General features: G+C 43.5%; 1 protein-coding gene across 4 annotated transcripts in view; it reads left to right on the top strand.

Annotated features, from left to right (window-relative positions):
• The first annotated feature begins 202 nt into the window (after positions 1–202).
• bsk (mitogen-activated protein kinase dJNK) overlaps positions 203–26,520 on the top strand; it is a 124,336-nt gene continuing 98,018 nt past the window's right edge. For 3 of the 4 annotated variants that reach the window (XM_070528905.1, XM_070528911.1, XM_070528909.1), the window contains exons 1-3: positions 203–392; positions 14,224–14,419; positions 19,976–20,105. In XM_070528905.1, coding sequence (XP_070385006.1) covers positions 14,304–14,419; positions 19,976–20,105 — 246 coding nt within the window. In that variant the 5' untranslated portion in view covers positions 203–392; positions 14,224–14,303. Of the gene's footprint in view, positions 393–559; positions 699–14,223; positions 14,420–19,975; positions 20,106–26,520 lie in introns of those variants that run through there. The other variant, XM_070528907.1, reaches the window with a different exon arrangement.

Below are 26,520 nucleotides of genomic sequence, written 5' to 3'. Positions count from 1 at the left end.
TAGTACCCGACGGCATTCGTGTGAGCTCTGAAAAATAGTTCAAATAATGTGAGCTGAGATCTGGAGCTGTATCTTTAGCCTCCGCTCCCAACAGCAGGAACCTAAAAATTCCAACACTATATCGACAGGACCCGAAACCGAAACTAGCAATGGCATTGGTTGCTATTTTTGTTGAGTGCCGCTCCTCCGCATAACCGTGTGACGTCAAGCAAAAGTGCTTATGGCGCCATTGTGTTGTGTGGTTTCTGCGAAAAATTTGACAGGAACCTCTTATGCGGGGCCAAGTGCAATAAGTATAAATTAGATTTTCCAGTAGGTATTCAAGCGGCGTCCTTTGTACCTGACTGTACGGGCTGAAGTCTTTAGCCCGCATTCACGAGGATCACAACGAGGTATGCCGTCCGTACGGAACTGGATGCCGGATCCAAAACACGGCACCGTCCCATTCAATGCGCCCGTGCAATGTTTTAGGCCTAGTGTGACGATGTTTCTAAGCTCGTTTGTGGAGAAATGTTTTAAGATTTGGTGATCTGTAGTTGAGGTTAGATATCTTAAACTGGCCTAGGTATTTATGCCGTTTGTTGAAACCGGCTTAAGCTCATTAAGCTAGCGTTGATGTCTTCATTTCGGCTGATGTGCTCGTGTCGGCTAGGCGCTGCAGCTGCATGGTGTCACCGCGGGTCATGGTATCGTAGCCGGTGCGGTACTTGGCCTTTATATTAAGCCTAATATTCTACTTCTTGCCTTCTATTTAGTTATGCTTGTTAAATTCGCCAGTGTGTACAGAATCCTATGAGTTCTGCTTCCGTTCTTGACTTTGGTCAAGTGGTCGAGGCACCATAAACTAACCTACGTGCCCGTAGTTCTGGTACCATGATTTCAACATGCATTCTTACTGAAGATATGGTAATTTTAAAGCTATTTCTGGAAATCTGCTTACTTGTTTGCTTACAATTCATGGGGCCAGTCAACCGATCGCCTCACCTCGGATCGCGGGAAGCTGCCAACCAATGTCATTGACTTGTTTTATGAGGCACACGCTTGTTTCCTGCTAATGGTTTTATGATTCCGTTCAGATATATATTTTTTTCTGATAGAAGTGTTTTTTCTCACTGTACTGGGTTGCTGCCTATACGACGGTGCACCTGTACCATCTCTCCGTAGAGTTGGAATGTATTGCTTCGTAGCATTAGTGCCTTAATTTCTTTGTACTGCACTCAGAATTCATGACGCATGCGCGTGTTATGAACATGACTTGAGTATGGGCCGATATTAAGTAGCAGAACACGAGTTAATGTAAATGCGGTCCGCTATGCCCAACATTTGTTCTAAACACATACAATCTGTAAACGCAAGGAGAACTCGTATATGTGAACAATTTTTGTGCTTCGTAAGTCTACTGTTTGATTTCAACTAAACAATCGTTTTTATTTAGACAAATTCAGCATCTACATGCTTCTGCCAGCAGTGAAGTGTCAAATAGGAGTGGAATAACCTTATTGCCCTGTGTATCTGCAATTGCAGAGAAAACAGAAAAAAAAAAGAAGCGTTTTCTGCATTCTCTGTACCAAACGCTTCATGCCTAAGAGCTTTATGCATCGATGTGTGTGTTTGTCTTCTTGCTGAAGCACCTTATTTCTTGATCACAGTTTCTGAACTAAATGTTTTCTGTACACATTTCTAGTCAATTTTATTGCATTCATTATTAGCTTTGATGGCTATGCTGCAGGTTTTAAACTGAGCAATAGGGTAAGTGAATTATTTTATAGCAGTGTACATTCAAACATGTTCTGCAAGATAGCCTCTCAAATCTTGCTGTTTCCTTAATTTTTTAATTCCCTTTTTGTTTGATGGTATATGCAAAAAAGTATCTGGCTGTTAACAGCACCATTGTATTTCCAGCTGCTGTTATGAGTCGAGAAGTGGCATGGGATAGCATTTCTGAATGGGACTTAGTGTACTTGTTAATCATTCAGAAACCTATAAAACACACTGCTTAATTTCACACATTCCTGTATCATGGTCATACTGTGTATTTATACAGCTACCCATCTTCCCATACCCCAGCATAGACCACAGAGCCATCCCCTCTTAAATGAAATTTATTCATTCATTGTGGCCTCATGGTAGCCTTTGTTCATTCTTTGTTCATTTTACATTTTCATATTGACATTGAGGTATCAGGTGATGCGTTGCCAGACATTACTGTAAGGCATTTAACACTAGAACCAGCAGTGCATTTCTTTTAGGCGCACTAGCTGTGAGGTTGTAATTTAGTAATGTCTACAGATGCAGCCTGTATAGCAAAGCACATTATATTATTCTATTAATAACTATTATTCTATTAACTATTATTCTATTATAATAAGTGCACTGCTCTAGGGCATCTGGGCTGTGTCATTTGTCTAGTTAAACTTGCTTCTATAATGTCACTCTACTTCTATGTGCTAAGAGACGAAAGCCCTTGTTTCATGCCTATGATAAAAAAAAGAATGGTTTAAACTGACCTGGTTTTCACAGCCCAAGAGTTTACTTTGGGACAGACAGCTTGATTTACCCCCCCCCGCAACACCAAAGCCTTAGTACTAAGGCTTTGGTGTTGCACTGCTAAGCAAGATGTTGCGGGATCAAATTCCGTCCATGGCAGCCGCATTTCGATGGGCGAAATGCAAGAACACCTACATTTAGGTGCACATTAAAGAACGCCAGGTGGTCAAAATTAATCCGGAGTCTCCTACTATGGCATTATGCCTCATAATCAGATCATAGTTTTGGCACTTAAAACCATCTAATTTAATTTTAATTTTTTACAGCTTGATTTGCTGCTATTAATTTGAGTACAAATTCTCCTGCAATGCCAAACAAGTATCTTTCAGAACATTTCACGTCTGTAATGCATTGCTATCAAAGGTAGCTTAACAAATGTTTAATGTCGCACTTTTTTTTTGTGTCTGTGTGCTCATCCTGTATCTTTCTGAAGGTAATGAGAACATTGGGAGATACTTTCAAAATACTCCAACATATAGCACAATGTGTGTAGATATAAGAGAAATATTGTATCTTATAATGGGGCATGGTTGATTTTTATTGGTACCCTTTCTTCAGCATGCATTGCATCATTAATGGCTTGTTGTTCAAGTAGTTCCAAGAAATTCCAGTTTGTAGATCTTTGTTCCAGTGAAAAGAAAATGCATTTGGTGGCCAATATTCAGCACATTCACTAAACCACTAAATTGACTTATTTTACTAGTGTTCACAATCAACATGGCAAATGTATTGACTATCATTTTCAGGCACCTGTTAATTCTGTCCATATAAAATTTAGTTTCCCCACATTTCTTGCTTCTTCAGAATCGTGAATAGTGTACATCTCCAGAACAAATTAAGAATTTTTAATTCCGTGAGTTTTGTCAAGTGTACGGAATGTTGACTCCTTGTGAGAACTATCAACAGGAATGTCAGATATGAGAACTGTGACTATTTCTTGTCTATCATATTTGTATAGCACCTATCCATCCATTTGAAAAATATGCCTGATGTAAAACATTTTTGCAAAACAATGAAAGTTAACCCACTACATGAGGATATACTGATGCCGACAAGCACCAAGGCATACCTTCCAACTCGTTTTAGGAAAACACTTTGCACATGTCATTCAAATTTGAATGACATGTCCAATTAAATATGTTTGAATATGTATGTGAAACATTTGAAATATTATTTTGATCAGTGTGTTTGCTTTCGATGCACTATTTTGGCGTGCACAATTGTGCACAGAGTAGCTGATGAGGATATGTGTAGCTTTAAGAGCTTATTTGTTTCCTTCCAGTTTTGCTTTCGGTGCCTCACCAAACATACACATTTTGTAAGTGTTGGGAGTGATGGGAAACTTGGTACATTGTGAAATGTTCAAACTGCAAATGTCCATTTGCAGTGTGCATCTGATGGCAAGTCCTATATGATAAGAGGGAGACTTAGGTTGGTGCTTCTTGTTTTAGCATTCGAAGGACAGTCACTTTCACTGCGCATGTAGAAAAGTGGTAAAAATTTACCAGAAGGATCATACCACGCTGCGTGTCCCTGATGTGCCGCTCGACTACCTTGAACTTTCCTTATACCTGTGTCGCACGGGCACATTTAGAAGGCCTTCCAGTCAATGGCCTTCGAAACGCCACAACTCTATCGACTCAAAGGAGTTTTCGCGCTGCTACACGGCACTTTCGAACGGCCGTTGAGTGGTTCAGGCGTTTCTTGTAAAATTGCGTGGCGTTGCGGATCTTCACTTTCGTTTGATGTCACGAAAAGTTAAGCAACATTAAAACCACTTAAAAGCACTATAATTTCTTTTGTGTTGATACATTTAAAGAAATGTTTATACATTGCCATACATATATGTTTAGTTTTTAAGTTGTTGAGTAGCGAAACTGCGGCAACGTTTGCGTCGCTGCATGTCGCTGTTGTCGAGAGTATGTGCAGTTCGCACATATCAAGTGGCAAAAATACTTTATTGAATAATTAATCACACTCATATATAGTATTTTTAGAGCATTTTGATTTGATTTGTTCTTTCTAACCGATAGTACGAGCACACTGGGAACGAGAGGGCATGTTTGCACCGTTTCCGTTTCCGTTGCTCAAAGGCCATCGAGATTTCGATAGAGTTGTAAGGTGCTGCTCCATTGACTCGATAGACTATTGACTCGGCGGCCTTCGAAACCGCCCGTGTAGCAGCTCGAACTTGACCTTTGAGTCAACTATCGGTTGGAAGGCCTTCCAAACGCCCGTGTGACACGGGTATTAGAAATTTTTGTTTTTAGTGCTCTGTGGAATCCTCTCCCAAAGTATTTTTATACAAAAACATTTTTCATGCCACATGAGGCCCTTTCAAATTTTACTGGTGTACATAAATCATGATATAACAAAAAAATCTATACGAGAGCTTTCCAGGGCCCTTAGGACTGCTTGAAAACTGCTGTAGGAGCCAAATATATGCATAAAAACATAAAAATTTGCAATTTTTGTGTATACTATGCTTAGATGCTCTGGTTATTTGTTTTGTATATATTCTGTTCTGAAAATTCTGCAGCATGACCATTGTGTAGTGTGTCGTCAGCCAGTGACAACATGCTTGTCCAAAAAGGTATTGCCACAGTTGCTTTCATCACACATGGGACTCGGCTGACCATAGCCTCCAGTATATGTACAATGCCTGCTGGTTGACTCAAAAACTGTGGCTCCCTTTGAGGGTGCAAAGGGTGCCACGTTCCGAAATGTTAGTCAGTGTATCGGGTGCAGTTACAAACATTTAAACTTAAAATTGAGCCATGAATTCGTTTCTGCATTGACACAAGAATGTTAGCAGTTTTTAGTGTGGATGACCAAGAATTCGTTGAAAAGAAAATCCGTTGACAGAAATGTTTAATACAAATAAATGACTGGCAAAGCTTAAATCGGGCTTAACTGTGTAGGATCGGAAACCTGAGCAAAGGAGTTCATCCTGTGGGCACAGTGCATAAAGTTCTGTGAAAAGCAGCAACATGAAATTTGGCACTTGCTGCATCTTGCTTTGCTGCATACAGTTAGTATGCACACTGGTGCATTTGTTTCTTGTTCGTTACCATTTTAGAGGTAAAGTTGGGAAAAACCTTGTGAGCCACTGAAGGAATAAAGGGCCGTGCCCAAAAATAGTTCTATTTTCCAGTGCATCATATCTTGTGAAAAGCAGCAACACGAAATTTAGCATTTTGATAAGGATCCGGAGCACTTTGATATCTTCTTGCTGATGTCTTCTTCCTGGTGTCTCAATGCTACGAAAAGCTTTAAGGCCAAGTGATGGTCGAGAGAGGGTTTAGTCTGAACAAGTGCCTTGCATTTGAAAAGATGGAGTTGCCATACATTTCTCAGCAAATCATCTTTGATACTCTAAAGAGCTATGGTGTGCCGCTGCTGACTGGCCCAATAATGAGACTAAGTCTCTGGTGCAGCAGGGGGGGCCATGTACTGAATACTTGGAGAATTGAAAAAAGGAAGGAAATACTTGCTGATAGTGCAAAAGGAAAGCACTTGAGTTGAAGTTTGTAAAGATGTTCAAACTAAATAAAATTGTAGCAGCTGCGTGTATTCTCTATGAAAACACTGGGCCAGAAACTGACACCTTTCTCTTAAAAAAGGCATAGAGCTTTCGACGAGCAACCAAAGAAAATAAGTTGAGGTAGTAGCTATGGAAAAAGGCATTTCAGCTAAAGAGATGTTCAGTTCAAATGGGAGAAGGAAAAAAAATTCACCTTCCTTGGATAGACCAGCCTTTTGCAAAAAGTAAAGGCCAGTTGGCAGTGGGTGACTGGCCTTTACTTTTTTTGCCGAAGGGCACACATATATTTCCAGGAAGAAAATACAAATATGCCTAACTATTTATTGTGGTCCGCTTTCAGCCTTAATGTGTTTTTGATTTTTGTTTTAACTGAGATATGTATGTTACGATTTGCCCCTGTGTCGTGTTCAGCATTTTTTTTTTTACTACCACTTTACCACATAGCATCATAGCTGTCTTGTCAACTAGTCGGGACTTTTCATGTGTGGTTATAACATTTTCAGCAGCATGCTTTAATGTGCGACTCATTTAAACAAGCATGTTATGTGTGAACATGAAAAAGTATATCGTCCTTCGGCAGTGCTATCATTTCAATGACTTATACTAAGACTGTGATTGCCACTGGAAACTGGGCTCCATGTTAATTTTGAAGAAGTGGGATTCTTCATATGCTAGAACCTCAGTGCTCTCTGTGTGTCCTTGGAGAAGAAGTGTTGGAGCCTCAGCCCAACTGGGATCTCTTAAAGTGGTAGAGGTCTACCGCTGCATGAAAGATAAGATGTTTTTGGTTGAGGGGTGTAAAAAATCACTGTCCCTGCCATCAATGTTTAGTTCCACTTAAGGTTGAAGCTCAAGTACAGTGGTGTGTGCACATAAAAGGCTGCGATGATATAGCATTTTGTTTCAAACGTTCCTTTTCAACATTCAGTGCCTGAATTTAAAGACATTAGGAAGCTTTTAAATAGGGGCACCCAAACCTAGGGTACCTCGAAAGAATAGTCTTGCCACAGTGCTTGCGCTGAGCTTAAACCGCTTAATTGGGTTTGGGTTGAAACTTGGGTGCCCCTAAGCTTTGTGTAAACAAGCATTGTGGCATTTATTGAATGATGGCACCAGATCTGACCTGATTTCTTGGTGACCGGGAACATTCCTTATAAACAAACACCGATAATTGCTATGACTTTCACTCGTCTTGCGTAGATGAGGACGATTTAATGTTAAATTGCCACTGTTTTCTAGATTGTTTTGTGATCGAGAGCTGGTAGGCCTAAAGCAGGATGTTTTAGGCTGGCTTATACTTATTTGGATTGCCTTAGCTGATGATGGCAGGCACTTTGCATTGCTTCTGACACGAGAACCAAGATTGCCTTGGTGGCAAATGTTACGAAGACAAATCATTAAGCTAAGCACCGCATTCTTGGCAATTACTACTTCAGCAGTATTCAAAGCATTAACACGACAGACAAGAAATGTGGCACAACAAGCACTAGACGGCTAGGATAAATCATAAGTGTTTACTGTGTCACATTGCTTGCTTCTGTTGTGTCAACGCTTTGGTTATTGCTTTAAGTACAGACAGAGGAGCCTGAAAACTGGGCTTTGAGCTTTCATAAGAAGTTTTAAACATCACAGATGCCCACATTGTGATAATTCACGATTTTATTTCTCACGCACTGGTTTTGAAATTTCCTTCTGCATCCATAACGATGTTGCAAGTGTTTGATGCTAACACAAGCCCAGTACCCAATACTAAAGTGAATTCACTCTTCGTAACCTAGGAACGCAAAGCAGTCGCTGGTTTGGGCACCCAACGTTTGGGTGCCCCTATTTTAAAACTCTTCTATTACTTTGTTTTGCTGATGGGTGTTAAATGTAATCTTTTTTGCAAGGACACCATTTAGATGTTGCAGCAAACTTCATGAAAACTGGTTTGATCATTTTTACTTTGAAATTTGAACTTTCATTGGTATGTGGCGTCCTAGTACTCGCTACATCTCTCTTAACTACAGCTAACATACGAATTGGTGCATTCATTTCATGTGCACCAGCATATTAGAGGTGAATTTGGCAAAAGAACTGTGAGCAGGCTGAAAAAAAGACACACCCAGTTTCATCCTGTGCTTTTATGCTGCCGTCTACAACAATGGACTGGGTATATAGCAGGGGTGGATCCACTGTACCTTCCATTGGGGAGACCTCGTTAATGCATACGTAAGATGAGGGTCAGGGAGGGTTGGGGGTGCTCATTGGAAGCACAATACTGTCGGTGCTGAAGTGCCGGCATGTCTTGAGAGGACCCCTCATGGGCCTCTCCTCTAGATCATATAGTCGCCCAACAATACTGCCGACAGGTGCTTTTGCTTATGTTGTTGTGGAAGATGGGTGTTAATGCAGTGATCAGAACAGCAAGTTTTTCTGCTATCATAGTGTTATTGCTGCTGCTGCACTGCAGTATAATGTTAAACCATGTGTCAGTTCATGCTGCCACTATTGCTGAGAGTTGGAACAGTTTCGATGACCCCAGATGCTTGACATTGCTCTGCCTGGCTTCTGCACATGACTCCTCACGCATATCAGCTCGGCTTTCTGCAACCTTCTCAAGATACCTATCCTATAGGGTTGACTTGGCCCTTTCACAAACATATTGCCATGTAACTGTTGTGGATACATACAAAGGGCCCCTATAAAAGTTATTATAGATTGTCCTTATATATAACGAAAAGACAGAAAAAAACCGCCACCACACACACACACACACAAAAAAAGATACGCCGTTCGGGTTAATTGGGGTAACAACACAGCTCTTGCCTTTGACCATTTGACTATTTGTACTGTTTTATGAAGGCCACCAGTAAAGTGTATAACTTTGAAATGTTAAAAGCAATTGCTGCTTATTATTTGGGGTGTGTAACATTCAGTTTTATATTTGACACTGAAAATTTGTTCCAAATTTAAACTTTTTATCTGATATGTGAAATTTGTATATTTCAAATATTTAGCAACCGCCAATTATACGATGCAACTGTGATTATGAGGAAGGGACATTGGGATTACTGATTACTATTGCGATTACTGAAAGGAAAGGCCCTTTGTGGGATGGCTGCCTGCTTCCATTTCTGGCCAGCTTGGCCTAAAGATGCCGGCATTGCATTTTAAGCTGAGCTGGCCCATTGCTATTGCTTACTATTTACTCTCCCGAATTTTCTGTAAAATTTACAACTTCTAGCATGTTCTAAAATTTTACAAATGCTGCATCAAGTTCTGCAAAAAACGAATTCTATTTGTGAAAATTTTTTAAGTGTTGAAATATGGGGGGGGGGGGAGGGGGCTAGATTACAAAAAGAATAATTTGTTAGAAAAGAAAGGAAATTGTGAGGGTACCTTAGGTGTCCTCGTGTAGCATTGCAAGATGTCCTATACCAAGATGACATAACCTCTCATGCAGTTACGATATTGAATCAGAGGTGTACTTGCTTTGAGCTGTATTCAGACAAGTTCCCAAAGCAGGCAGTGTCAAAATTAGCAAAGGTGCTTAAAAATTGACTGTGTTTCATCTAAATAATCATTAATAAAGTGCATATGTGTGCTACTACCCCTCTCCCCCCCCCCCCCCCCTATTGGGTTTCGGATTTGTAGGACTTTATGAAATAAGTTCACAGGCTGGCAGGTATGATTATTGTATGTGAAGCTCATTTGGCAGTTTGTTGTCAGGGGCGTAGCCAGGGGGGGGTGGGGGGGCTTATGGGGCTTGAGCCCCCCCCCCCCCCCCCCCCGAAATTTTTTCGTGCTGTCATGCGCCGCCGACCAAAACAACTCCGGGCGCCTGAAACCATGCTCGATTTTGTCTAGAATGTTCTGAATTCATGCTCGAAAAGACATTTTAGCGCGAACATAGCGCAATCAGGCTGGATTTCGCGGAAACGCCCATGCATCGGGAGTCGCATACCGTAACGCAAGGAGCCCCACCGAGCACAAAATTTCAAGGGCGTTTTGATGGCGAGCGGGCTCGTCTCGGCATCTCGTGGAGGCCGCGGAATCTACCGAGCGCTTGGATTTCAATTCTGAAGCTTTGTGGGTATAAAGTTCTCATAACATTTTGATGCGAAAGGTGCATTGACATTTCCAAAGTCGTGCTTTAGATTTTCGATTCCAGAATTTTGTGGGTTTAATGCTGTTGTAAACATTTGACGCCAAAGGTGCATCGACCTTTCTAATGTCGTACATCAGGCTATACAACGAGACAAGCCAAATCAACATATTATCAGACAAGTTGAGAAAGCATGCAACGAGGTCCGATGAGACAAAGCGTTGTGGTGGTTCATTTGTGCCATCAGGTCACAGAAAAGAATATGAATTTTTTTTCACCTGCGCCAAAGCATCCATGTCAAGACACTAAAGCCACCATTATAACTAAGTTCCTATTTATTTTTCTACCTAGACTTTTATTCGCGAGGATACATTAAACCTCTTTCTCATCATTTTTTTTTTTTGTTCTCGCAACTCGTGGGCTACCAATCCAGCCAGAGCGCATGCGTTTTTCTCGTGCTGCATCGACAACCGCGCGGCGCACTTGGATGCGCGTTCGTTTTTCTGTGGCCGACTGCCTTTTCACCTGGCAGAGTTTTGGACGCTTTCTGGCTAGCAGATGAGAAAAAGAAACGATGCATAGTCGCTCGCCGCCAGCATTGCGGGGACTCGACGGATTGCAACGCGTTCGCTTGTGTGCCCAAGGGAGAAAAGCGGGGAGGAAGCGCGCCGCCTTCTGTCGCACGCGATACATTTCGGGAGTGGAGGGAGGGGGGGGTTCTGTGATCTGTGAATCTGTGGTTGCGCAACCTGTTTATTTGCCTTGTTTGACGCATTATATATAGTGACTTTTTCTTAGGTACGTAGATTGATTGGAGACTTATACGTATATTTAAACATCTTGTTGCGAGGTTTTCTGTATATGCGCAGTGAACTTTGTTTCCAGTGCCAATTTTTGGCCTGGATCACGCTGTATCTTCACATATGTATATTCCATTGTATCTTCGCATTTCTAATGTACGAAGGTGAGTCAAATGAAAGTGAGACAACCCGCCCCGCGCAATAATGGTTCGGTTAATTATTTTCGAGGCATGCGCGTAGCACATACGCATCTTATTTACAAGTGACATGCAGAGGTGAGGTTAAATGTTCTTTAATGTTCTCATACACTGGGTTGAACAGGGTTACGTGACATAATAGACATTCCAAAAGTTGAACAGCTTGGTGTCGTGAGGTTTTTGACAAATGAAGATGTTTCCCAAAAAGAAATCATTCGCCATATGGCTGCCGTATGCGTTGAACATTGCGTTTCATTGGCCACTGTGAAGCATTGTTGCAAACTGTCCAAAGAAGGACATGAAAGTTACAAAGACGATCCATGGCCGGGCCAAAGCCACTGTGCAATCATCCCCAACATAATTGAAAAGGCCGTGGTTGCTCAGTGGCTATGGTGTTGGGCTGCTGAGCACGAGGTCGTGGGATCGAATCTCGGTCATGGCGGCTGCATTTCGATGGAGGCGAAATGTGAAAACACTCGCGTACTTAGATTTAAGTGCACGTCAAAGAACCCCAGATGAGGGTGACGACATTTTGTCTGCAATTGTGACCGAGGATGACTCATGGTGCCGCTACTACTAGCTTGAAACACTACGGCAAAGCTTACAGTGGAAGCATTTGAATTCACCACTCCCAAGGAAAACAAAGGCCGTCATTTCTGCCGGAAAAGTGTTGACTTCTTTTTAGATCGTTAGGGGCCATTATTGATCGAATTTTCTAAACCTGGAGAGACTCTAAATCGTTTCAGATATTGTGAAAGGTCGGATCGGCTGCGTGTCGCAATAAAGAACAAACGACGTGGAAAATTGAGCATTGGGAACATGTTGCTTCACAACATTGCCCGTTCCTACGTCGCTGATGTGGTTAATACGAAACTGGCAATGTTCAAGTGGGAAACATTGCAACATTCCTCATGCAGCCCAGACCTGTTTCCTTGCGTCTTCCACATTTGGTAAAATTTGAAAAAAACTGCTCAAGGGAACCAGATTCGTGTCGGAAGATTACGTGTAGTCATTTACAGATTTTTGAGGCAGCAACCCAAGGAGTTTTATGAGACGGGAATTACGCGACTCGTTAGTAGGACAAGTGTCTAAATACTCATGGTGACTACTTTTAAATAAAGTACCCCGTTTATCATTTATTCGCATTGGCTCACTTTCATTTGACTCGCCCTCGTATATTTTGCAGAACTCCTGATTTTTTACATGTGCTCTCTGTTGCGACTATAATTTCGGAGCAATTGCTCGCAATACACGAGCGGTGACAGCTGCTCCTGTGCAATACATTCTAACAAAGGACAGCGTCATTGAGATTTTCCCCTGGTCGTTGCATATGTACGAAAATGTAAACAAGGTTGTTGAATGATATATAAATATCTATCTATCTATCTATCTATCTATATATATATATATATATATATCCCTCGACTAATTCTGTAAGGAGGAGGCCGAGTGGCAAAGTGAGCCCCCCACGAACGAAATTTCTGGCTACGCCACTGTTTGTCGTAGCAGGGAAATTTTGGTGTCTCACCGCTGTAGAACATCAATCACACTATAGAAATTGGCATGGACATCGTGCTGTTATGATCCTCTGTTTGTTCTTGCAAGATAAGTTCCATTGTGCTGCTGGTAACCTTCTGAAGTTCTAATTTTTTGGCTTTGTTACATACTGATTAAGCTGGGGCATTTCACCGTTATATTCATATGCTGTCGCTTCTTACAGCCAAGGGTTGGTCACGTGGTATGTGGCCTACTTACGGGGTCAACTAGTATGAATATATGCGTGCCTTTTCCTATAAACATTTATTGAATGTTTCCAAATGTGGTCTTGGCCAAATTCTTAGGTCTCGGGGGGCAAAAACAAAAGGGCATTAAGTGGAGCAGGTCTGTTGAATACTAATCTCTGAAGTTCTTGTCTGTGGTTACCTGGCCACATGATAATAAAAATACCTCTGTAGTAGGTAAGACCTTTCATTTTTCCCACTAACATCTTTATGTAGCACATGCCATCATAAGTATGTGATACAGGGAGAAATGTGGCATATGAACATGAGTGCCGTATGTTTTTCCACCATTGGCTCTTGTATGTGTTGTAAATTTCTTTTGTCATTTGTAAGATAAGCAACACACTTATAGAATGTAAGAAAAAACTAGTCTTAATGACGGCATTGCTCCACTAATGCAAGTACTGTCTAAGCATCGACCTGTGAACATTGTGAAGTTGTTAAGTGGGTGAAAAAACTTGCCACAACTGAGGAACGATCCCACGTCCTTGCATTACGCATTCCTTTCACTTTGTTGCTCATGTTTTGATAAAACATTGCTTAGAGAAATTTTTTAAAATGTGATGTGAAAAGGAGTGTGCAAAAAATTTCCAAGTACCCACTGCGGTGGCTCAGTGGCTATGGCATCTTGCTGCTGAGCACAAGGTCATGTGTTGGATTCTCGGCTGTGGTGGCTGCATTTCAATGAAAGTGAAATATAAACACTTTCGTCTACTTAGATCTGGGCGCACGTTAAAGAAATCGAGATGGTCAAAATTAATCCGGCGCCCTGCACTACACCATCCCTGAATCCACTGTGCTGTTTTGGCGCTGCAATTTTAATAAATTTCAAAGCAGGCTTTAATGATAGCTTACCTGGGCCTCTAAATGTAACCATGATGGCCATGTTTAAGTATCTAAAGATACAAGGATGGGTATTTGTATTCAATAGAAATCTTGTATTGGTGTTATCTTTTACCTATATTCTGGTACAGTTTCAAAGTGTCTTGTGTTGTAGTTATGGGAGGAATTGACTGGAGTTTTTTAAAATATATTTTTCTGTTAATTTTTCTTTTGTCTGCTTTTCAAAAATATGTTAACATTGAATATTCAATAAAGTTCTTAGAACCCATGTTTCTCGGTGTTCATATTTAATTTGATTAGAAAGGAAACTTGCACGTTCACATACTCCTGCTTATTATTTTTTGTGGAAGCTATTTTTGTCATATCTGCTTGCTTTGTTTAAGGTGTCACCATTGTAGACAAATGGTTTTTCAATTTTCTGCAGGGCAACCTCCCTGGGTTGTAGTCATGGCGCTGGGTTGGTGGCGGTAGGAGACATTGTGCTCTGGCTGCCATCTGTGCGCCATGTCCAAGCACTCGAGCCTGTTTTACACCTTTGAAGTGGTTGACACAAAGTTTACCATCCTGCGGAGGTATCAGAACCTCAAGTCCATTGGCTCTGGGGCCCAGGGCATAGTCTGGTGAGCCTTTGTTGAACACATTAAGGAGTTTCAGAGCACTGTATAGTGTACTAAGGCCACTTGAATACCAGTTCATGTTCATGTATTGTGGTAAAGTATGTAGGTGGCATAAGATGATCTTGTGGCCATTGTAGGGCTGTGTTTGACGCACGCAGTGTGTAGTTTATTAAATTGAATTTCGTATGTACTGAATGTTGCTGCTAATACAAACAATAGACGCTTTCAGGAAGTATGGCCTGAAAGATAGCATGACTTATCTGAGAAGGGTGCACCTGTCAGGGTGTCACCAACCGGGAAAACTGGGAATTCAGGGATATTGAATAGTCTGGAAATACTCGGGGAAAACTCGGGGAACTTGTGCTTCTTTCTATCAGGGAAAATCGGCAGTAATTTTGTTGAAAGACAACGACAGTCGTGGTAATACTGGCTCGAGTAACAGAGAGAAACCGTAACAAATCCTCTTTGATGCCGTGTCGTCCGCTGGAGGAGTTGTCATTGTACCGTCAAAGACCGACTTTCATGACACCCGATAATTCGGACGGCTTTGCGACGCCACCGCGTACACCACAGTCGGTGTATAAGAAATTCTGAAATTCCGGATGCGAGAACCCTTCGCCATCCGATTTTTCGGCTTTTTGCTGTGACCGCAGGTCTGAAACAGCAGTAATCAAAGCTGCCACCACCGACATTTTGATTATCTCGCCGCCTCGAACCGGCACTCTCACACGCAGATCCGCTGGCAGCCGTGGCCACCATCGCGATAAAGCAAGGCCTAGGTGCTTCAACGTTCGCTATTAAGCTTCTTGCTGTTCGGTGCCATGTTGTTTTATTGAAAGAATTCACCACTGTCAGCAGCAGTACCGACTCCGCCTTTGTGGTCCTTGCGATTGGCTTGGAAGCTCATGAAGCACGGCGCATTGCACAATGGTTATTCCCGAAAGTCAGCTTCGCCTCAGTACAACAATATTACGTGGTGAAGAATACGTGAAAGTATTGTGGTGAAGCATACCGAGCGTGAGAAGGGGCAATTGTCACGGGACATGGTATGCATTCCTTAATTATACACGCGTGCACCCGCCATCTCCTGTTACAGTACAAGCACCGATATACCTATAAGTGTACTGGCAGGCCTTCAGAGCTTTTTCGGATGTGCCTTTGGCGATTTGAGCCTTTAAGAGCAGTAAAAGACACGCATTTATTTTTTTGAACTGCCCAATTTTTTTGACGTTTTTGCGGCCCCTAGGGAGTTCGAAAAAGAGGATGTTTACTGTACAACTAAGACGATGCTTCAAATGCTCCGTGGGGTGAATGCGCGGCAGAAGGAGGACAAGAACAGAAACAACTTGTGCATTGAGGAATGAACGGGAAAGGAAGCATGCCGCTGCTTCTTTGAAGGAGCTGGAGCTCAAAAAGCAAAGTGTTAGCTGGTGCCGAGATGCAGGTTTCTCTAGTCCAAACCAAAATAAACTCTTTAGAACAGTGAAACGCAACACTGAGGCGTTGTGTGCGGGCTGAGAGTATGTCAGGACAATTGAGGTTTGCTTACCAATTGTTGAGAGAGAATCTCACTTGTGACAAAGTTCAGGCCCGCATAACAATGAACTTGCTATCAATTGATAGAAATAGCTCATATTTGAAAATATTTGCTTCTGTATGCATCCCCTTTTTATTTGTATTTGAAAATTTTAGACTCGATTTGCAATGGTGTTACCATTTTTTTTGAAGCTATTTTATTTAATATGCATTTTACCAACTGTGCCCTTCTGTTTTCTTTTTTAATAAAATAAACACTTCTGCTTACTATTCAAACTGGATCAAGTCGTTTTTAAAAAAGTTTTAGCATGCTTACAGAGAGTGACACCATCGGGCGACGTGGTGTCAACCTGTCTTAACATAAAACGAAGTTCTGTGTCACTCAGGGAATTTTGCAAAGGCACTCAGGGAAAACCTGGAAAACTCAGGGAATTTGGAAATGTCAACTTGGTAGACGCCCTGCCTGTGCTGACATGATGTGGCCTGTATAGGCCACAATCTGGTTTCAGTGCTGGGGAGGCAGTTACCGTTGAATAGTGCTAAATGAAAGGTGGTTGCTCTTATACCAAGGTTCGTCCTGTAGTTTGCATACTAGGTGATGTGAGCAGACATCCTCCAGCAAGTGAGCACAGTGTACGTGACATTAATGGCAAGGTCAGACAGTGGTGCAGGCAATTCACAGAAGGACGATCCATTGTGCTAGGTGAAGACCGTACTGGCGGACCATCACTCATTGTGCTAAAACTGATGGAAGATGTGCTATAAGCAGTTGAAAAAAATTGAAGAAATTGATTTAAGCCGTTGAGGTATCTACCACTTCCTTTTGCTTGAAATTGCCATCAGATGCTGGGCTATCAAAGGCTGTGTGCAGGGTGGGTGATAAAGGAACTGAGACCTGAACATAAGCTGAAATGCATCATAGCAGCAATAAAATTTTTGCAGTGGTACCACAAGGAAGGTAACCAGTTCTTGAACGGCATTGTTAAGGGGGGTGGACATATGTGTCCCACATTGCATCAGCCACCAAATAGTCACTGCGCTGGAGGTGCAGTGGATCACTCATGAAGAGAAAATTTTCAAGCCGTGTTTTCTGCCAGCAAAATCATGTGCAATGCCTTTTGGGATGGACAGGATGTCCTGCTCATTGAATTTTTGCCCAAGGGGTATGCCATCAAGTGCTGTGACACTGTTGAAGTTGTGAAGGGAAATACAGAACAAGATACTTGTGAAGCTGAGCGTCAGCATTGTATTTTTATACAATAGTGCAGTAGTGCAATAGTGCAGTTCAGATTGGAAATCTCCAACCATTTTCCATACAGTGCTAACCTTGCACCCTCTGACTTCCGCCTCTGTCTGTATCAAACAATTTTTGGTAAGACATTTTGACAGCAATGCTGCAATTTGGACAGGGGTGGCATTCTGTTTTCAATCATCGGTAGCAGTTTTGTATAATGCTGGCACAGAGGCCTGGGTGAGGACAGCGCTCTAAGGCTAGTGCACGCCTTTGCTCTATGTCACTTCACCTACGTGGCAGGTCTGTTTAAATGGTCACAGGCCAAGCTGAACAAGCTAAACACTCTGATCAGAAAGTTAGTGAAGGCTACCCTAGGTATACCCATCAGCACCTCGAACGTGAAGCTCATGAACCTAGGCGTGCACAATACGATGGAAGAGATGGCGGAAGCGCAACAGATGGCGCAGCAGGAAAGACTGACGAAAACGCGAGCGGGCAGGCTTATACTCAAAGCGATAGGGACAGACCCAAATAGATAAATGAACCCGAAGGAATCCGAGGTAGAATTGAGCGTGAAACTTGGAGACTCGATCAGAACGACCCCCCTCCCGAGAAATCTGCACCCGGAACACAATGTTAGCAGGAGAAAAGCGAGAGCGAAAGCTTTGTTGAAAGAAATTGAACAGCTAGGACAACCGGCGGCCCTTGTAGACGCTGCCTGGGTCAAAGGCAAAGAGGCCTACACCGCCGTGGTGGTCGACAGCCGGGGCGAGGTACGGGACGCCATCACCATCTTCACTAAGGATTCCACGGTGGCGGAGCAAGCCGCGATTGCTCTAGCCATCAGGAACCGTAAATGGTCTTTCATCTATAGCGATTCCAAAGCAGCAATTAAGAGCTTTGACAAAGGCTATGTAGCTGGGACTGCGGCTAAAATTATCGACAAGGTCGAAACTATCAAAACTGAAATCCGATGGTTTCCTGCATATGGGACAAGTGGACGAGACTCGGCCCAACCTCAACGAGGTGACGAACGACCTGGCCCGAGGACTTGCTTGCCGTGCCGGTCAGAACCGAACCGACGCCCACTACCATTCCGGGGAGCATAAAGATCAGTTACTAACTTACAGTGACATCACTAATAAAGGACACTAATAAAGTTTTGTGAATGAATTAATGAATGCTACAGCAAGTGCATTGGTGTTACTGCTGTGGCGATTGCGCCAATTGAACCCTGCTACATGCTGCTGCATTTTTGCTGCTACCGAACACTCGCTGAATACAGAGCTAAAGCGAAAACTAAGCTCAATGGGAAAAAATGTGCACCAAGAAAACGCTGGTAAAAGTTAATCAAGACAAATATATTCATTATAAAAAAAAGTTTTCTGTGGAAATAAAAACGGAAAACACAGAACCGTAATTATATAAAGCTAGTTAGTGGTGATGTCAGACAAAAAATGTAGAATTTGCAGGAAGAGAACGGTGCCACAATCAATCATTTTAGGGCAAAACACGGTGCACACTGTGCTTTAAGCTAACTACGAAACCAAATAGCTGAAAAAAAGCATCCGAGGTGTACTGGTGGCGAGTGCCTCTTGTGTGACCTGTATAGAAGTTATATTGTTTGTTTTGTAGTGTAGGTAATAAGTAAATGACTGTGACACATAATTTTGTAGTTTTTTTTCTAGTACTCTTAATACCACACAAACACTAATGGCACATAATATTGTCCATTTACCATAGTCATAGTGACAGTGTTATCAGTGCCACCTAAGGAGCTTTCTTGGGCATGTTGCAAAGCCCCTTTAACCATCACGGCTCGGTTGCTAAGCAAAAGTGCAGGAAAGCAAAGATTCACCATATAGTATTCTCCATATATGGTTGCATAAGTTATGGAATCAAACCAGATGACTTCATTACAATCCTGGGGCAAAGTTCAGCATTTAAAGTAGTTGTTATTCGATTTTAATCTCTGTGACTCTGCACCATACTTAACTCTACTTACCTCCTTCCGCACTCGTCACGTATCCGCTCCCCCTGACACCTTATTTTGCCTGAATGAATGTATTTAAATTCTTACTCTTTGCAAGCTATTAGTGACTGGAATAATCTGTCACTTGACTGCATTTTGTCTGTTGAACATCTGGATGCCATTGCTTAGTTACTTTCAACTGCCTTTGGTTTTGTTTTCCATGTAGTTCTTTTATACTGTGCTTCTGCCTAATATTTTATGTACCTTGTTTGTGTATCTTCACTTAAAGGTACTCTGGCATACATTATTTCACTGACATTATTTTCGTGTTGCATTGATTTCTGGCTGCTGTAGCAGTTTGTCATTTTGACTTCTGTTGTTATTGTATTGTGCTTTTCTTGGCCCTGTGGCTTGCTGTATTTATATAAGTAAATAAAAATAAAATATAGCGTCTCTGCAATTTACAAGGCGTTGCTTAGTGGAGGATTAGTGGAACAAGGCAAAATAAAAGTAAGCTAAATGACTCATGTGTGAGCAATGGGTGTAGGTGACAGGGAGAAAGCTGGTTTCAATTTTTGTTGCTCTCAGCTTGTTCTGTAATCTGTTAAATGAAATGTTGAAAGGCCCCAACATTTCTTAATCTGTTTGCAAAACATTACTGACAAAGGGGTTTGGAGGTTGTTTCTTGTGTCTTGGTGTCTGCAAGCTGAAAAGGGTTAATCAGTTTTTCATTGTCATGTCTCATGTGTGGTGTGTAACCAGCTCTGTCTTCTGAAATTTTTTCTCTTGAATCATTGTGAATGCATTTTCATTCCAGTGCGGCCTATGACTCGGTGACTGGTCAAAATGTAGCCATCAAGAAGCTCAGCCGTCCTTTTCAGAATGTGACCCACGCCAAGCGAGCATATCGGGAATTCAAGCTTATGAAGCTGGTCAATCACAAAAATGTGAGCATTTTCTCATTTTTTCTGAAATACTGGTACAGTTGAACCTCGCTACAACGAAACTGACGGGGCGCGCGAAAAATTTCGTTAAAGCGAAATTTCGTTGAGGCGAAAACAGGCCAAAAACACTGTCAGGTTGGACCACATAGTCCCAAAACATCATTTATTTCCAAAGAAGTCGGTCAGCTTCTTCTGCTTCTTTTTTTTTGCCACGAGTGCAGTGGCGCGGCTTTCGCACTCGGTGAACAGTTGCATCGCGACGTCGTCATCGTGAGCACCGAAAAATCTGCGGATCACATCAAAAGCATCCATCACTTTTATTGCAGGTGGTGGCGCTAAGTCCTCCGCGTCGCTGTCATCATCCGATGATGCGTCGTTGTGGCGAACGCCCTCAATTATAGCTTCGTCACTCAGCTCCTCGTGAGCTAGCACTTCACTGTCAACAGCGATGTAGTCGCCGATGTGAACATCGGCCGGCACATCTCCGGAGTCCTGAAGGGCTGCCCATGCCGCATTGGCCTCTGTGGAGGGTGGAGCAATTGTACTGCAGCCTTCCTCGTCCGACGTGGAGTTCGCTGCCAGTTGAGCATCGGAGTGAAAGCCGGCGTGCACAAAACAGTTGTAGATGATACTGCGACTGGTTGCCGTCCACGCTGCTGAGACCATCTGTACAGCCATGTACAAATCCACTTCGATTGCCCGACCGGTGTCGATGTTTAACACCAGCCGCTGAATCAGTCGCTGTCGATAAGCGCTTTTAACGCTATTGATGATACCTTGATCCAGCGGCTGGATTAAAGCCGTGCAATTCGGCGGGAAGAATCTTACTTCCACGCTTTGAAGCTGAACGTCTTCAACGTTATGCGCTGAGCAATTGTCGATGAGCAAACAAACCTTACGTTTCTTTGCCGTCATGTCACGGTCGAAAGCGGTTAGCCACTCTTTAAAAACGGCCCGTGTCATCCAAGACTTCTTATTGGCAACATATTTGACGGGCAGGCTCTTGCCACCTTTGAAGCACCGCGGCTTCGCACTTTTGCCTATCACCAGTGGGCAGCGCTTGTCAGACCCGTCCATGTTGCAGCACAGGAGCACAGTCACACGCTTTTTGCTATGCTTCCCTCCGCTGCATGGCTGGCCCTTCATGTGAAGCGTCTTGGAGGGGAGGAGCTCGAAGAAAAGTCCCGTTTCATCGGCATTGTATATGTCTGATGTGGCATATTTCTCCATTAATTCCGGCACAGTAGCTGATGCCCAAGCAGATGCAGCGTCGGCGTCTGATGAGGCCGACTCCCCACACAGCACTTTAGCGACGATTTCATGCCTGGCCTTAAAACGGGTCAGCCACCCTGAGCTGGCTTTGAAATCATTGATGCCCAGCATACAGGCATAGCCAAGTGCCTTTTGCTGCAACATGTTTCCGCTGACCGGCATCTTCTTTGTGCGCACGTCGAGGAACCACGTGTACAGAGCCTTCTCAAGGTCCTCATGAGCCGCTTGCGTCAGCTTTTTCCGCTTCGCGGATGTCCCCGAAGAAAGAGCTTGCGCTATCGCGTCTTTCGACTTCAAGATCGTTGACAGCGTGCTCTGTGAGATGCCGAAGTCCGCTGCAACATCTCCCTTTTTCCTGCCACTGGATGCCGCGCTGATAATCCGTGCCTTCTCTTCAAGCGAGAGGAACTTCCGCTTTCTAGATGAAGTCGCCATGCTCGCATTCATTACAGCGCACTAGCAGCACAAGCACGAGTGAAAAAAACTAGGGCAAACGCGCTGCTGTTGCCAGGCTGCTGCGTCCTTTGGCAACGGATTGGTTGCGGCTCTGAATTGGATTGGAAGAAAACGGGAGCTTGCCCCCGCGCCTTGTCGCAAGGCAGCCAGCCCGATAGTCATCAACACCAAGCTATGGCGGTGATCATGTGCGTTTCAGTGAGTGGATTAGTTTGGTCCAGCGAATGTTTAGCGAAACAAAGCAGCGTGGGCCTATGGAAGTACATAGATGGGCGGCGATATGCTTGTTTTATTGTAAGATATATTTTTAAATCGAGCTTCGCATAGCAAAAATTTCGTTGAAGCGGAAACGCGCCCCAAAAATGGTTCGTTGTGATGAGAAATTTGTTCCATTACTTTGTATAGCGAGCTGACGGGGAATTGGAAATATTTCGTTGAAGCGAAAATTTCGTTGAAGCGACGTTCGTTGTAGCGGGGTTCGACTGTATAGGTAAAATGTTTATATTGGTTGCATCATTGCTGTCACAAAAGGCAAAAATCGTGTATTACATGTGAGCTAGGCACTCTGTGGTAGTGTTTGCCGACTTCCATTTATATGTGTGTGTTTGACGACATTGAAATGCAAAAATACTACCTTGCATTTAAAGAGGACAGTGTAGTAATATAGGCAATAATGACAGACTGGTTATCCTTGAGCCGTGGTGGCTCAGTGGCTACAGCATTCTACTACTCTGCACAACTTCACAATTTCAATTCACGGATTTGACAGCTGTGTTCCAAAAGGGGCTGGGGGGCGGGGGGGAGAAAGAAAAGTTATTTAGAGCCCCACTACACCATTTCTCAAAGCTTGGTTGTCACTCTTGGATGTAAACCCCTACCAGTTGCTATTCTCTCTGCCAGATAATGCTACAAAGGCAATTATATTTGTGATGTTAGGTTGAATTTTTGATGCTAAAATCTCTGCAATGTGCGCCTAAAGGGATAGTGTAGCAGAATGTTAACTCATTTATGCCTAGTGTCTACATGTTGTACACTTCTTTCATTCGCATTAACTCCCGACTTTTCTTATAGAAAAGCTTGCAGTTCTCAGTATCTCAGTTCTTAGTATCTATAAGGTCATAACTCTTGTCTGTGCAAGCTTTGGTAAGTGCATACCTGCCAACCCTCCTGATTCGCTTGGGAGACTTGATTTTTGACTGAACTTTCCAATTGTATGATCACTGTCTTATATCTCCCGAAAAGTGGTCTCTGTTCGCGCTATAATGGATTTTGCGAAACTGGCACTGCAGAACTACAGCCACATCGTAATCGTAAGCATCACCAACAACGGGTGCACTAGCACCATCATTATAATCGACTAAGCAGCTGACTACAGTGCCTAGTAAGCCGAACAAAGTCAGAGCCAATGTAGCTCTTGCATTTCATGCATGCCTTCCTCCATGGTGCATCTTGTTGCTACTATTTGGGTGTATGATTTGTGTTGGCTAGGCCATCTGTGTGCGGTGCACCGTGTAAAGTTAGAATCCTCGTGTGCTTGATGCCATGGCACTATCAACGCCCAAGAAAAGGTATTTGCAGAAGTTTTTGTGATCTTATACTTTTGAATTTCCGTGATTTTTGACATCAAGAAAAGAACATTTTGCATTTTGTACAACGTGTGGATGCGACGTCAGCGTGTCTCGCGGTGTCAAAGGCGACTTGAAACTGCACATTTCCACGGCGAAGCATCAAAGCTATGTTCGCACTGCTGAGCAGCAAGGCAACATAGCGAACTTTCTCTGGAACAAGTGCTACGACAGTGTTATACGTGTAAAGCGCCTGTTTACGGGATTCCTCGTTGAACGCAACCTACCCCTTAGTGTCAGCGACTACGTTGGGCCTTTTCTATGGAAAATATTTCCGAAATGCGATGAGGTGAAGCGCTATGGATGTGGATGGAACTCTTAAACGCAACTTTGAAGAATGTGGAGGTGACCAACCTGAAATTTATTTCGCAGGCATCACTCTCAAGTCTGTTTCTTTATTCAGTTTATTCAGCTGTTGCGCCGAGATTCCAATGAATCTGCTGAAGATGCTTTAGATGCTCTTGAAGCTGAGTTTGCCACACTACAGGTGGCACAGCCTTCCAGAGGATATTTCTGAATGAAGAAAGGTGGGACGGGACGTGCAGTGGTCTATTGTTAGAAAAACGAAAAACACTGATGGAAAGCACGTTTCACCGAGTTGCTAAGGTGATGCTGGATTTACTCGTGATACCGCATAGCAACACAGAGTGAGAGGGTTTTTCAGCACGGCACGAAAAACTAGGACTGAGTTCCGCTCATCAACGTGCAACACAACCCTTCAACATCTGCTGCTGGTGAAGGGCCGTCAGTCTGGACCATGTTTTGAGCAAAGCTACTTCGACAAATTTTTGAAGTGGGCAAAGTCCTGCAAAAGGACTTGTCGAATACTGCTTAAAGTTCGAACGAACCCCCCCCCCCCCTCCCCCCCTTTATTGGCGTGAATAAAAAGTCTCCCGATTTTTGATCTCGCCAACTTGGCAAATATGCAAGTGTGTACAATCGAACCCCACTACAACGAACGCCGCTTCATCGAAATTTTCGGTACAACAAATAATTCTCGGTTCCCTGTCAGCTGTCCATACGAGTCATTGCATAAATATCCTCACCACAATGAACACTTTTTCTTATGCCGTTCCGCTTCAACGAAATCTGACATAGTAATTCCAGGCTCGAAATTTAATTTGCCGTGCAGGAAACGCAATTTCGAACATTTTGCACGTAAAAATGTGTCTACAAAGTTATCGCGTGTTGGCACCACAAGAAACTGTCGCTGATGACCGAGCATGGGGGCTGCCATTGCTCAATGGCGACAACGATGAGACTGGCCTACCTTTGGGATTGGCTTGAAACTTTTTAGCCACAAACAATCCAAAGCCGAAGCTCGGTCATCTCGTCAGTCCATGCTGCATCTCGGCGCCGTCGGTGCGTAGTTAGTGCTAGTGCAATTGGCAGTTGGTGTTGTGCACGTGTAGCGGTGTTCAATTTGCTCAGAGAAGCCGTTCTGTTTAAAGGGCCCCTGAAACGGTTCGGACAAATTTTGTAGGCGCGTAGGGTACAGCTTAAGTAGAACATTCGCACCACAATTTAAGTGAAGCGTTACGTATTAATGGAGCTGCAAGCGATTAGAAGTTACCCTCCTCCCTAGCTATGCTTTTCCTCCTCAACTCGCTCGCCGAGCGAGCGGCGCTAAGCTCCGCCTTCACTGGTTCAGCGTCACGATGCAACGTCACATCGTTCACTTCCGGTTGTTTAGGAGCACGCCCCCTCCCGCGCGAGACCTCTCCGCTAGCCGCTTGGCCGTCGACCGAGAGCTATCCAAGCAGCGTGCGTTGCGAGCATTCTGTCGTAGCGCCGAACGTGTCCCGTACTCCGCTAAAAACAGGCAAGCTGGTCATTTCGGCAAATGACTGGAGGCATAAGCTCAAGCTGATGAAGGAACTTTAGCGTAGACGTACGTGAGCAGCCTGATCGGTCTGCACGGTCCAGATACTTGCTGGCGCAGCGCTTAACCAGTCAAACAAAGTGCTAATATTGCTCTAACCAAGTGTAAAGCATTTTAAACATTTCTAAATCAACGTGTTGATGATTACACTCCTGCGAAAAATACACACCAGCAGCAAAGAATACACTTCGTTGCTGCTACTGTGTATGGTTGAGCTCTGTGCCACCAGGTGGCTGCACCGTGCAGACCGTTCACATTTGCCCTTCTGCTCATCTCGTGGCTCATCCCGGCACAGTCAAGCGGCCAGACCCTGTCCCCTTGCGCTTGCGTTTGCCCTAATACTGGACTCGCGGTTTGCAGGTCGCTAGGTTTGCAGTCCACAAGGCAACAAAGTCGAATCATAGTGCTCGCGAAAAGACTGAGACCAACTCTGACCGCAGAGCTCTCGTCAAAATGGAGTACGTTGTAACACAAGCAGATGACACTTGCTGTGTGCCGGAAGTGCTGAAGTGTACTAAAAAACTATTCTTGTGTATTCTCTTTAAGTTATTTTCTTTTTACAAAAACAAAGTAACTAACATTCCAACTATTACGAGCATCATTTGTTCACCATAAAGTTGGAAAAATTTTCGACCACGCGCCCTGGTCAGCCAATCAGATAGCTCGCCCATGTGACGTAATATGGGTTATTTGCATCATATGGGTAGGGGCGGCTTAAAATTCCGCCGAGCAGTGCGCTGCGATCGGCAGCGATGTGTATTTTTAAACCCTTATAATAAATTACACGCTTTACGCAGAGCACTTAGATGCATCAATTAATGATCAGAAGAACCTACTCTAACGACTCAGTACGTTTGTAGAAAATCGCCAAAATTGTTTCAGGGTCCCTTTAAGCGTGCTTTTTGACATGGCGCCGCCATGTTGACAATTTTTATCCTTGGAGGATAAAGCTTGGGTCCTGGCCGAAGTCACAAGTGGACAGAAGAAAGGCGACGTTGCGCAAACTTGCGACGTTGCACGCGGGTTTCAAGCTTGGAGGCCCAGATACCGACTCCGCTGAGGATCCTGCTGACTGCAATGGAGCAGTGCATCCGCTGGCACACATAATTGCGTCCTAGGCGGCCCTTCAAGGTGCCGGAAGTGTGTCATCTGGTGTCGAGCTGGACCATCGACGCTGACATTC

This window comes from Dermacentor albipictus, chromosome 1 (genome assembly GCF_038994185.2).
Source record: "Dermacentor albipictus isolate Rhodes 1998 colony chromosome 1, USDA_Dalb.pri_finalv2, whole genome shotgun sequence".
NCBI lineage: Eukaryota > Metazoa > Arthropoda > Arachnida > Ixodida > Ixodidae > Dermacentor > Dermacentor albipictus.
This window is presented reverse-complemented; position numbering and strand designations above follow the sequence as displayed.